The sequence below is a fragment of the Sminthopsis crassicaudata genome, chromosome 5, assembly GCF_048593235.1.
Source record: "Sminthopsis crassicaudata isolate SCR6 chromosome 5, ASM4859323v1, whole genome shotgun sequence".
Taxonomy (NCBI): Eukaryota; Metazoa; Chordata; class Mammalia; order Dasyuromorphia; family Dasyuridae; genus Sminthopsis; species Sminthopsis crassicaudata.
Window position 1 is genome coordinate 36,543,625 of NC_133621.1, and position 12,689 is coordinate 36,556,313.

Sequence of the window (12,689 nt, forward strand, 5' to 3'; positions counted from 1 at the left end):
ATTCAGATCACAGATCCTTCTGCCTCTTCCTCGGCCTCATGTGAGACAGGGCGCCCCATGAGGTAGCCCTTCCTCCTGGAGAGGACTCTGGGCATCCTCATTGCTCCTTCCTGTGATGACTCCTTTTTCACCCACACACCACACGTTTAAGGACCAGTTAAATCCTAGAGAAACCTCCCCTTTCTCAGTATCTGGCTTCCTTGAATATATTGGCAGGATTTATAGTGCAGACAGCCGCCATGTTCAGCTGTGCCCTGAATTCCTCATGCAGGGAGAACTTCCCAGCGGGAATGTCCCACTCATGCCCTTGTCTGCTTAAAGGGTTTAGAATTTGTGAGCTCACCCCCCATCCCCTTCCACCCCTTGCCATTTTAGAGACACATGAGGCAGGGGGGGGGAAGGGGGGAAGGCTGGCATGAGGTCAGGGTATGAGAAGGCTGCCCACTTTTATAGAGGCAGCAGTACCACCCCACACAAGTCACCCAGCCTCACCAGGCCCATTTTCTCCTCTGTAAATGAAGCCAGAATTGGCCCCTATAGATAGTCTCCTGCAGACCTTTGGGTCTGGCAGTGCTACTGCTGCTGTCATGGTTGTCACAAAGATGTGGCTTGTGCCTCCTTGTAAGCACACTGTTGTTCTCCATTACCCTGTGGGCTCCTTGAGAACAGCTTTGGCTTTTCTTGGTATCTCAGGCACTTTCTGAGGTCCTTGGCACACAGGAAGCTTTTAATGCTCGCTGACTCCTCACTATTCCTATATATTCTGCCTTGAGTTGTTGCTGTTTTCACTGTCATGACTCTGTCCTGTCTTCCTCCTATGTCTTGTAGTGTATCATTCTCCCCAGCTGAGCCACATTATACATTCTGATCTCTGACTTTCTGTAAATCTTTCTTGGGGGGAAGGAAAACCACTAGCATTATTAAGTACCTGCTAAGTACAGTGTTACCCTGTGATCTCTTTTAAACCTCACCAAAACCCTGCTAAGCTGGTTGAGGCTAAGTGACTTTCCCAGGCTCACTCTGCTGGCCAGTGTCTGAGGCTTCATTCGAACTCGGATCTCCAGATTCTGGGCCCAGCACCCTGGTCACAGTAGTGCCAGACTTGGCTAGAGGGGTCCTTAAGTTAATGCAAAAGGATCCCTTTGAGAAAACCATAAATTCACACTCTCCAGGTTCTGGTGTATGTTTACAATACATGTTGTACAATACACATTGTTTTTGGTTAAATACTTGCAGTTACATTTTTTATTCTGGTTGGTGTGTTGCAGCTGTGTTTGGCCTTCTCCTGCAGAGGATCCACCCTTCCTTTCCTTCCTTAGCTATTGGGGAGGCCTAATGCATCATTTGTGCCGTCCACTTAGGGGGCACACAGTCTCAGTTATGCCATCCTACAGTGACATGTCCTAAACCCATGGCATAGATAGTTAAGGTGTCATCCTGTTAGAGTTCCTACTAATTGGAGGCTATGGCATAGAAAATGACAATGAAGAGTGAGTGGATGGAAAGGACCAAGAATGTTAATGCTGTTGTGCTTGGGCCTAGTCTATACATTAAGGTTCAGGCTGTCCTTGCCTCTTCTTGCTTGAACTATTTTCGTGGCCTAATCATCTGCTTTGGTGTCTGTCTTCCTATTAAAATATAAATTCCTTGTGAAGAGGGATTATTTATATTCCCTGGACCCAGCATGGTGCTTGGTGTATAGTAGTAAATAGTAGGTGCTTAATAAATGTGTGCTGTTTAGTTGCCTGAAGTATCTTGATCCCTCTAATTCATCTTTAAAGGTGCCACAATTTTTGCAAAGCACAGATTGAACAGGGTTACCCTCCCATTCAGACTATTATCTCTAGGGTCAAATACTTGTGCTTCAGCACTTATCACTTCTCACATCTTGATATCTTGTCTTGCCTTCATAGTCTCCTTATGTATTATTCCCTTCCATTTAGTCTATAGGCAGCTAGCTGGTCTACCTGCTTTTCTTGCATATGACATTTCATCTCTACTTTTGCCAGGTTTTCCATCTTTGACATTTGCTAATAAGCATAGGGATTTCCCAAGAATTCTTCGTGTTTCCTAAAATCAACTTATTTTGTATTTTCCATAACCTTTTATTTGTGTTTCCAGATAATGAATAAACACAATAATAAACAATGAATCATTCTTCTGTGATAGTTACACTAAAAGTTCCATAAGTTTTCTATTTTTAAAAAAGACAAGAATAATAAATGCACAATATATTATCACAAATGGATGTATTGTGATGATGTTTTAAGATTTATCTGGCAACGAATTCCTTTCTTAAAATGCTTCTGAAACTTCATATTCTTCATTTGTTACAGATATCTAACATACTTGTCTAGTCGATAAGTAATAGTAAGTTTAGTAGCATATACAAAAAAACTCTGTGGCTAATAATGAATAATCAAACACTGGAAAATACCAGCAGACTTTATTGGGTAGCATTTGCATAAAATAATTCAGATTTCCCAATAAGGTTAACAACTTTATACAGAATTGCCTGTCAAAATTGCCAACAGAAGAACTTAATTTGTTTCCAAAGCTTATTTCTTGCTCATAGAATTTTTATAAAGCGTTCTCTGTTTATTAACATTGATATTTATTTGCAAGAATGACTCATTGTTAGCAGCAATCAAGTCTTTGAACACACACTTAAAGCATGGTGACAGTCATAAGCAATATCACTTCTTTTCCTCCATGTGTCTGTTCCAGTTTTGGTAAATGTTGAGCTTAATCTTCAATTCCACATGTCAGCATTCCATGCTTTTGCTTTTGATTTAACAGTGGTGGACTCATTCGAACTAGTAACATTTCCATGTTGATCATTTTTAATTCTCATGAGAAATGATCATCCTTTCCCCTGATTTTTCAAATTATTTTTCTCAGGACTTAGGAAAACATGCCTAAGAATGCTAGGAAATTACACATAGAAACACTTGTCCAGGACAGAATGGATACAAAATGGCAGAATAGCAGGAAGAAGTTTACTGAGATTCTCCCCCTCCTAAGCTTTTTTAGACAAGTCTAGAAAATGCACCAAACCATGATGGAGAAATCAAGAAAACATCACAGTGAGTCATTTTTCTAACCTAAATTGGCATAGGCAGATACAGATGTGTAGGCACTGGGGTCTGGCCAGGAGCATACCACATAGGGAACACACAGCGTGCTGAGAGCACCCATATGGAGCACAGTAAGAGGTGCCGACAGGCAAATTTGTTATCTCCTGCCTGTTCTAAATCAGAGATCCATAGTGAACTAAGAAAAGGGACTGCACCCAGGCAGGTGAATTCTAGCTTAGGGATCCAACAGGAGAAATTGCTCATTCAGAAGGGAGTGGCAGCCATGTGTTCCCAGACATTAAGAGCAGAGATGGGTCTGATGTCCACCTTCTGTAGCAGTCTGAAGTCTGCAGAGGAATAGTTAGGACAGAATTCTATATCAAAAGGAGGAGCTAGAGCCTTTGTCACTCTGAGTTAGCAGAGTTCCCAGCTGGCTGATAGGAGCTGAATCCAGAGTCAATCTGTTGTTGCTTAGACCCAGATTCAGATAAGGAACTTGTAGAAGAGGGCAGTACTGAAAGCTTGCCAGATCCCCAACCCAAGCTGTCTGGACCTGAGACCCTGCAATAATGTAACAACCCAAGAAAGTAGCATGAGGACCAGCCCAGAACTTCCCCTCAGAAGCATGCAGTGCCCACAGTCCAAAGTCAGGAAGTTGAATAGAGGAATGAGCAAACAAAAAAAGAATTTCCATCATAAATAGCTCCTATGGCAAAAGGGGTGCTCAGGACAAATCTAGAAGGGAAGCATCAAAACATTTTTTTTTTTTTTTTTTTTTTTTTTTAAGGCCTGTTTATTGATCACTTAAAACAAAAAATTCTTGCGTTCCATTTGAATAGCACCTTAAGGTTTGGGATGCTATTTGCATATATTTTTTCACTTTAATATTATCCCCATTTTTTTTACAGAGAGAGGTCCACAGATCTCATAGACTGTTGGTATTAAAATGGAGCCCAAAGCCAGATCTGATTTAGCTCTAATATCAACAGTTAAAAAAACCCCAAAACAAACTACTCATCTTAATTAAGTGTACTTTAAAAACAAATTCAACCGTTTGTTTACATCATAGAATCTCACTCAAAAGCTCATCTAAATCTTGATGTTGTTGTTTAGTCATTTTAATTGTGTCTGATTTTTCCTGGCCTTATTTGGAGTTTTTTCCTGACAAAAATGCTGGAGTAGTTTGTCATTGCCTTCTACTAGATAGTTTTGTTGTTGTTTTTTTGGTTAAAGCTTTTTTACTTTCAAAACATATGCATAGATAATTTTCAACATTCAGCCTTGCAAAACTTTGTATTCCAAATGTTTTCCCTCCCTTCCTCCCATCCCCTTCTCTAGACTGCAAGTAATCCAATATGTGTTAAATGTGCAATTCTTCTATATATATATTTCCATCGTTATCATGCTGCATAAGAAAAATCAGATCACAAAGGAAAAAAAAATGAGAAAGAAAACAGAATGCAAGCCAACAACAGCAAAAAGAGTGAAAATACTATGTTGTGATTCACACTCAGTTCCCAGTTCTCTTTGGTAAATAGACCATTGGACCTGGCCTGAATCAACTAATTGTTGAAAAGAACCACACCCATCAGAATTGATCATCATGTAATCTTTCTGTTGCTGTGTACAATGTTCTCTTGGTTTTATTCACCTAGCATAATTCATGTCTCTCCAGGCCTCTCTGAAATCAACCTACTGATCATTTCTTATAGAATGATAATATTCCATAACATTCATATTCTATAACTTGTTCAACCATTCTCCAACTGATGGGCATCAACTCAGTTTCCAGTTTCTTGTCTCTACAAAAAGGATTGCCACAAATATTTTTGCACATATAGGTCTCTTTTCCTCCTTTATTGTCTCTTTGGGATACAAGCCTAGTAAGAGACACTGCTGGATCAAAGGGTATGCACGGCAAAACATTTATTTTTAGAGGAAAACAGAGTATAATCACAGATTCAGCTGTCATTCCTGGAGGAGATGAATTAAGCATGAATTAATGTATTTTTATAAATGGAATGAAGAGGAATGAATTGAAAATGAAATGAGAATTACTGAAGAATAACTTCAAAAGGGAATTAATGCCATGGTTCAGGAGGCACAAAACTTTACTCAAGAAAATAGTTCTCTGAAAATTAGAATGGACCAAAAAGAATCTGATGACTCCATGATACAAGAAGAAATATAAAAACAAAAGTGAAAGACTGGAAAACAAAAAACAAAAAAAGAAGATAATGTGAAATATATCATAGCAAAAACAATTGACCTGGGGGGGAAAAATGAAGAATTAGTGGATTAATTTAATGCCATGACCTAGAAAAATGCCTAGACCTTCTGTTTCAAGAAATCTTAAAAGAAAAATGCCCAGATCTGTTAGAACTAGAGGACAAAGAGTAAATAGAAAGAATCTACTTTCTGAATGAAACTCCAAATGGAAATACTCAAGAATGTAAGTAAAATCTAGAGCTTCCAAGTCAAAGAAAGAACACTGCATGCAGCCAGAAAGAAAGAATTCAAGTATGAGCGAGCTATAGTCACAATCACACATAATTTAATAATAGGAAGGAGTGGAAAACTTGGATGGTTACATTCCACAAGGCAAAGAATTTTACTGTCAAGAATGGCTTACCCAGCAAAATTACCCAAAAAATAAGAAGGCCTGAGGGAATGAACCTTTACTGGTATGAGAGAAATTTTAAATATTGTGACCAAAGACCAGAATGGAGGAGAAGTTTTGAAGGTTAAGTACAGGAGTGAAGAGCCACACATAATCTCAACCGAATGGTCACGGAGAACTAACCATGGTTACATTTCAATCTGAGCAGATATCCAGTGTGGCTCCTCTAAATCCTGTCATCATCAGGGAGGGATCTCTGAATGAATCTAATTAGAGAGAACCTAGCAGTGGTTCCAGGTGATCATAAGAAAAGAATGGAAAGAGAGGGGAAGGCAGGTAAGGGAAAATTATTTCATGATCAAGGTACTCAAGTAGAAAGCTAGACAAATGAGGAGGAAGTGGAGCAGTTGATAACTGAACCTTAATTTATATGAACTGGTCCAAGGAGGGAAGAATACACATACATAAACTTGCCTACAAAAATACATTTCACCCAACTGGGAAATGGAACAGAAAGAAGAGAAGGGGGAAAGAGAGAGAGGAAAAATTAAGGGAGAGTTGAATATTAAACAAAACAAAAACTAATAGAGGATATTCAAAAAATATAGCTCTTTTTCAGGTGATAAGTAATGGGAATCTGAGAGTTGTTTCCATGAATTAGAGACTAAACAAGTTTTGGTGTATAAATAGGGGATATTTTTGGGCAGTAAGAAATGATGAAGGGTATGATTTTAGAGAAACCTGGGAAGACTTGTATGAACAGGTGCGGAGTGAAGTGAGCAGAAGGAGGAGAATTTTACAGTGATAATATAGTAAAATCAAACAACACTGGAAGAAATAGAAACTCTGATCAGTCCAATAACCAATCATAGTCCCAGAGAACTACAGAGAGAGCAAACCATTGTTTTGATTGACAAATGGAGGACTTGGAGTATAGAATGAGACCTATATTTTACTTTGCTTAGGTTCCTGGTGAAATTTATTTTGACTAACTCAAGGAATACAAATTATCCTGCGGATATTTAAGGATGAAATTGAATGGATTACAGACCTACTAAAAAACAAAAGAGATCTGCAAAGATTTTGTATCAGATTCTTGTCAAGAAAAATGGAAACACCACATTTGGATTCTTCACATATTAATCTGAGTGTGTGCTGTATGAGGAAATGGAATTAAAAACAAACAAACAGATGGGAAGAGCAGCTGGATTTAGTGCTAGGATATCTAGAGGAGGCTTGGGGGTAGCCTTTCTTTCCACCTCCACCTACTGCTGAGCAAAAAATTAAAGCCATAGATTGTTTTTAAGGTATCTGAAAGAAGGGAAAATACCAATGCCTTGGAAAAATCTTAAACCTAGTTAATATCATAGGCTAGGTAGAGAATTTAAATAACTTCTGATGTGTATACCTGTTCTGATTGCCCAACATTCTCTAGGCACTGAAGCTAATTTTAAGAATTTCTTTGAAATTAATGGAGAAGATTTTTATGAGCAGAGTCTACACATGCATTATTGTTGAAGTTATGAGAAGGGAGTAGGCACACTTATGCAATTGACATTCTACATCATGGTGTGGCTTTATATTCACACACTTGACTGAAAAATATAAAGAAAACAGTACTTGATTTTAACTATAAAATAGTTTTGATTTGATAGAACAGAATATTGACTCAAAGACTCTTCCAGTCAGGTATTTCCCAGGGATATTTTAAATACTAAAGGTTTTCTTGAAGGACATAAATTAACTTTTTTCAAAAGTGAATCATAAAACGAAGATTTTAGGCAAGACAGTCTTGGAAGATATTTGGTATAGAGTCAGTCAATCAATCAGACAGTCAACATTCATTAACTGTCTACTATGTGTCAGATACTGTGCTAAATGACAAGAGATTAGTTATAGATGGTGACCTTCCCCCTCACCACCACTCCCAATTTCTGTTAGAAGATAGCATTGTGCTGACAACATCAAGCCCTGGAATATTTCAGAAACTCCTAGGTCCATAATCACTTATGAATTATTCTTAGTCAAATGTGATCAAATGATAGAACATGTTCAGTGCTTTGCAAGTCTTAGAGTGCTATTAATAATATTATTATTCACAAAGGAAAATCTAAGTATATAAAAAATGTTTTTTGCCAAAAATGATGTGTAGTTTGTGAACAAGTCATAGATCCAGTTCATCAATATACATATCACGATCCAGTACTGAGTATGGATAATATTCTTGGTTCAGAATCAAAGAGAGGAGGAAGAAAGTAGGCTGAATTGCTTTTGGAAAATTGTGCCCATCATCTTTTCCCTATTCTTCCAGTGATGACAATATGGCTTACAAGAGCTGAAATAGTGTCTCAAAAGACACGTACATATACACATACAATTCTTTGCTATCATTAAAAAGTGCTATTGTAAATATTTTAATGATTATGAGGTCTTTGCTCTTATCTGTGACCTCCTTGGGATATAAAGCTAGTATGAGAACCTCTGGGTTAAAGGATGTGGACATTTTGTCACTTTATTAACCTAGTTCCAAATTGCCTTGTATTTGTATACATGATTATTTTACTAAACTAGATTTAACAGATTTTTGGTGGTATGTATATAGATACATAGTTATAGTCACTTTCTCTTGATTAGTGTCCTATAAGAAGAGATTATAGGGCCAGCTGGATGGTGGAGGCATCTAGGTGACATAGTGGATAGAGCACCAGCCCAAGTCAGGAAGACCTGGGTTTAAATCTGACCTCAGACACTTAATACTTCCTAGCTGTGTAACTCTGGATAAGTCACTTAACCCCAATTGCCTCAGCAAAATAAATAAGTAAATAAATAAACATATAAACAAATAAATAATAAATTGATTACTGAAATTCTCAATTCTGAGATTCTTGGAACCCTGGCTATGCTTTCCCTTAGTCCTCGCCAATGATTTTTGGTATCCTTAGAACTTGAGTTCTATCCTCTTTTGAATAGGAGACACTATGAAGAGCAAACTTTTGGTTAACAAACTGTACAAAAAATTATGTTTACACCATAATTTTAGGAAAGCTAGTTCACTGGGTAACTTTACAATTTTCCTTTCTCATTTTTAGAATTCAGATCAAACAAATGAGTATATAAATGAAGGTTTGTTATATACAACACACTCCCATTCTGTTTTATAGCAAGAGAATTTATAATCATTAGGAACAGAAGTGGTGGTACCCAGTGGTTTGGAGTTCCTAAGTGCTTGTACCTTTACTGCTCAGGATTTGGGTCTTTTTTTTTTTCTTTTTTTTTTTTTTTTTTTCTTCTTATAAGAAGAGTAGGACATTAAGAACTTTTGAAATACTGTTCTCAATTTAGAAAGACTAACAAATAATCCATTTTGTGTAGAAGCAACATTTTGATTTTTCTGCTTTTAAAACATTGTTTCTGGTGTCTGGTTGCTTGGACAAATTTCTGGAGATTTTTCTTGAATCCTGACTTTTTTCTTCCACTATTTGGATTCCTGACAGTTGGACTTAGTGAATGGACGTCTGTTATCATTGCTGTTCCCTTAATCTTAGATCCGATCTTCTTTTTCAGTTTTTTTTTTTTTCCCCATCTTCTGCTTCCTAATACGCACTTACTTTGAGAGAATCTTCTGGAAAAATTACCAAGTCTTGATGTATTAGTTTTCTATTTGGTTATCTAGATTTCATTGCGCCAAATAGTGGAATATCAGCAATTTGTCATTCTTCAGGATGTTTGTCTTCAGGAAATTTGTCATTTTGTAGTTGATTTATTTCCCTGGGCTAAATTGTATCTCTTTATCCTTATGCAAACGAGGCATTGGGCCAAGTGCTAGGAATACACAGATGAAAAGCAGACAGTTCTTATTCAGGCAACTTAGTTTCTCTGTAGAATGAGGGAAGTATGCCAGTCAATAAAAATGACTAGTATAAAACAGAACCATGGAGCTGTCTTCTGGCTTTCTCTGGTTGGGAATTTCCCTTCTGACTCCGGCCATGGAATCCATCTTCTCTGCTTCTTGTTCATGCTCCTCACAGTATTGTGCACTCCAGCTTGAGTACTAGTGAACATCATAGGAATGTTTATCACTTAGCCATATTATCCATGAAATAATATATCTCTGTTTCATTCAGATAAACCTTAGAGGTTACCTTTCTTGTGGGCAGCACAATTTTTGATTTCTTTTTTAAATAAGTTTTTTTCAGAATCTGGTTTTGTTAGACTCATTTGTGAATACTTTGCTATTTATTTTATAATCAGAATATGTAGGAGAATTTTAGACTGAATAATAAGTATTAGAAGACCACCATGATGCATTTCTTTGCATGCAGATAGGAAAGTATAAAAGATAGCTTTATAAAAAATGCTTAGATAAATTTGCCAAAAGCCATTTTCTTTTGTATAAGGGACCTTTCTTTTTTTTTTCGTTGAATGCCAAGGATTGGGAGTTGGGAGAACAAATAGTGGAGAAAAATCAGATATGCTTCAAGCTAAATGAGTATTTACATTAAAAACTAATTGCATTTAATGATTTGCCATTAAAGTGAATAGTTACAAAGGGTTTTTCTTTTATTGAAATTAAGATATATAGAGCTTATATAATTTCATTATATAGAAATTGTATATGTATGTGAATACTACCACCTACATAGGTGGATACTTAGGTATATTTTTGTGTCTTATGTGTGAACTATATTTATATGTACATAGGAAGTATATTTCAAGTCAGCTATCTGTTAGTAAAAGTACCAAGACTTTAGTATGTTGCATATTAATAATTATTTTAGCTCAGTTTTGTGATGCTTTAAGACTTAAAACAGCTCTTAAGATAGGTACTATACTTGGTAGCTACATTTTTTTGATCAAACTTTTGTTTGTACTAGACCAGAAAAAGTCTGCATATTATTTTCTTTTACATAGAAATGGTATTGTTTCAGCTATATTAGTTTTGTTGTTGTTTTTTAAATCAGTAGAATTAATTCTAGCACAGGTGAGCAATTTAATTGGTGTTCTAGTTAGAACTGCAGTCTACTTAGCCTGATTCAATCTTTCCTTTTTTAAATTTTTTAAATTTAATTTTATTTTTTAAAATACTACCCTGAAAAGTTGAAGAATAGTGATAGGAGACTAGTTATCCACAGATTTGGGAGAGTACTCTCTCCTCAAAATTCAAGCATCTAATTACTTCTTGGTTTCTTTCTTTTTTTTTTTTTTTCTTCTTTTTTCCTTCTTAAAAATAATTCCTTCTTCAAAATGCAGAGAAATCAAGAGAGAGAAAAATCTGCACCAAAACTGCTTCCTAGTTAAAGGGAGGGACTGGTTTCTAGTTTGGAAATAATGGCTACCTTGAAGACAAATAGAACCATTCACTCCCTTCTCGCTTTTGATTCAGAGAAAAGGAGAGGCAACCTGGCCATAAGCTGACATGATTCATATTTTAGATTTTGGAGATAGCTAATGTAAAGGTATTTCGAGAAAAGGTAGTAAAGATCCTATAAAGCACAGCTCCAAAAAAGGAAGTCATTCTAGGATTGAAAAGCTGTGACAGACACAAAGGGAACTGTTCTAAAGGGGAAGGAATTCACTTCCCTACTTAAGCTTTGAAAAGCTCTGTACAGAAGATGGAGAAGCAAAAGGAAGCTAGATTCCTAGTGGGGCTCAATAGGACAGTGTCAATTTGGCAGATGATAACAATAAACCAGCCTGAAGTTTGGCAAATAATAACCTGAGATTGGACAAGGATCCTGGGGGTTTGTGGAAAGAGGAGATCTCTGGAATTGAGCTGGTTCCTCAAGGTTAAGGAGGGAGGAAAGTGAAATTAAAGGGAAATTAGAGTGTGAAAAAGTATTGGAGGTAGTGGGAGTGGGGATTGGAGGTTTTAAGGAGCACAGAACAATTTTAGGAGGGGTAAGGCTTAGGGAAGTTCAAATAATGGGAGGTTTTGGCCAAATGGAAGCATATCAGAAGTTTTGATCTTGAAAATTGAAACAGGAAGAACTGGCTAATGGTGAGATTCAGGGTGTGACCTTGTCTGTGACTGATGTTCACTGGAGACTGAGTTAAATTGAGGAACTGGGAGGTTAGAAGTGGTAGAAGCCACACATAGTCCATTTGGTACCAGAGCAGCTCTTGCCTCAGTTCAGGTTCCTTATGCCCTGCTTATCCTTCTGAGGGGCCACTGCAGGGCAGCCAGTCAGTGAGAGCCCCGGCAGTGAAGTGACTAATACAGGAGCTGTTCCTGTGAAAAACCACCTCCATTCAGTTTGCCTGTGCACTCTTATCCATGCATTAGAGATAATGAGCTAGAGGATTATGAACAATCCTCAGGACTGGATAGGTAAGACATCTGTTGTGGTATTTTTTAGTGCTTTTATAAAAAGGGAATTTTTTTTCAACTTGTGAAATGTATTATTTTGTGGATCATAGTGTGCTTTGAGTTTTGAAAATTAGTTCAATGATTCTAGGAAGAATTATTTAGGATAATGAGACTACTTCTTCTGGTGTCAAGTCCGAGCATATAAATCTTTCTTTACTAAGACCTTAAAATAAGTGGTAGGAATTTAATTTGCAGAAATTCTAGACGCCACCTTTTATTGGTTATAAAATACATGTTCTTCTTGCATGTCTAGACTTTTCTTTTTATTTCTCAGGTTGCACGTTTTAAAAAGTTACCAAATGGTGAAAATGAGACAATGATTCCTGTATTGACATCAAAAAAAGCAAGTGAATTACCAGTCAATGAAGTTGTAAGCATTCTTCAAGTAAGTGATGCAGTGGGATTCTGGTTATTAGAAAATAAATGAGTTAGACTGTGATATATTCAATCAAGATTATGGAAACTAATCTACTAAAAATGAATTTGACAGTTTATATTATTTGACATCAGTCTGCTTTTTTAAAATTCTGGTTTAACTTAGAATGACAGGGTAAAAATTGTTTGGATTTAATCTTTAATGTAAGCAATTTTTCCACCCACATAATAAAATACATTTTATTTTATT

The 12,689-nt window shown here is 36.7% G+C and overlaps 1 protein-coding gene across 7 annotated transcripts in view; it reads left to right on the top strand.

Annotated features, from left to right (window-relative positions):
* ATP2C1 (ATPase secretory pathway Ca2+ transporting 1) overlaps positions 1-12,689 on the top strand; it is a 221,473-nt gene that overhangs the window by 140,410 nt on the left and 68,374 nt on the right. For 6 of the 7 annotated variants that reach the window (XM_074270895.1, XM_074270897.1, XM_074270891.1 and 3 more), the window contains one exon: positions 12,339-12,449. In XM_074270895.1, coding sequence (XP_074126996.1) covers positions 12,381-12,449 — 69 coding nt within the window. In that variant the 5' untranslated portion in view covers positions 12,339-12,380. Of the gene's footprint in view, positions 1-12,003; positions 12,026-12,338; positions 12,450-12,689 lie in introns of those variants that run through there. The other variant, XM_074270898.1, reaches the window with a different exon arrangement.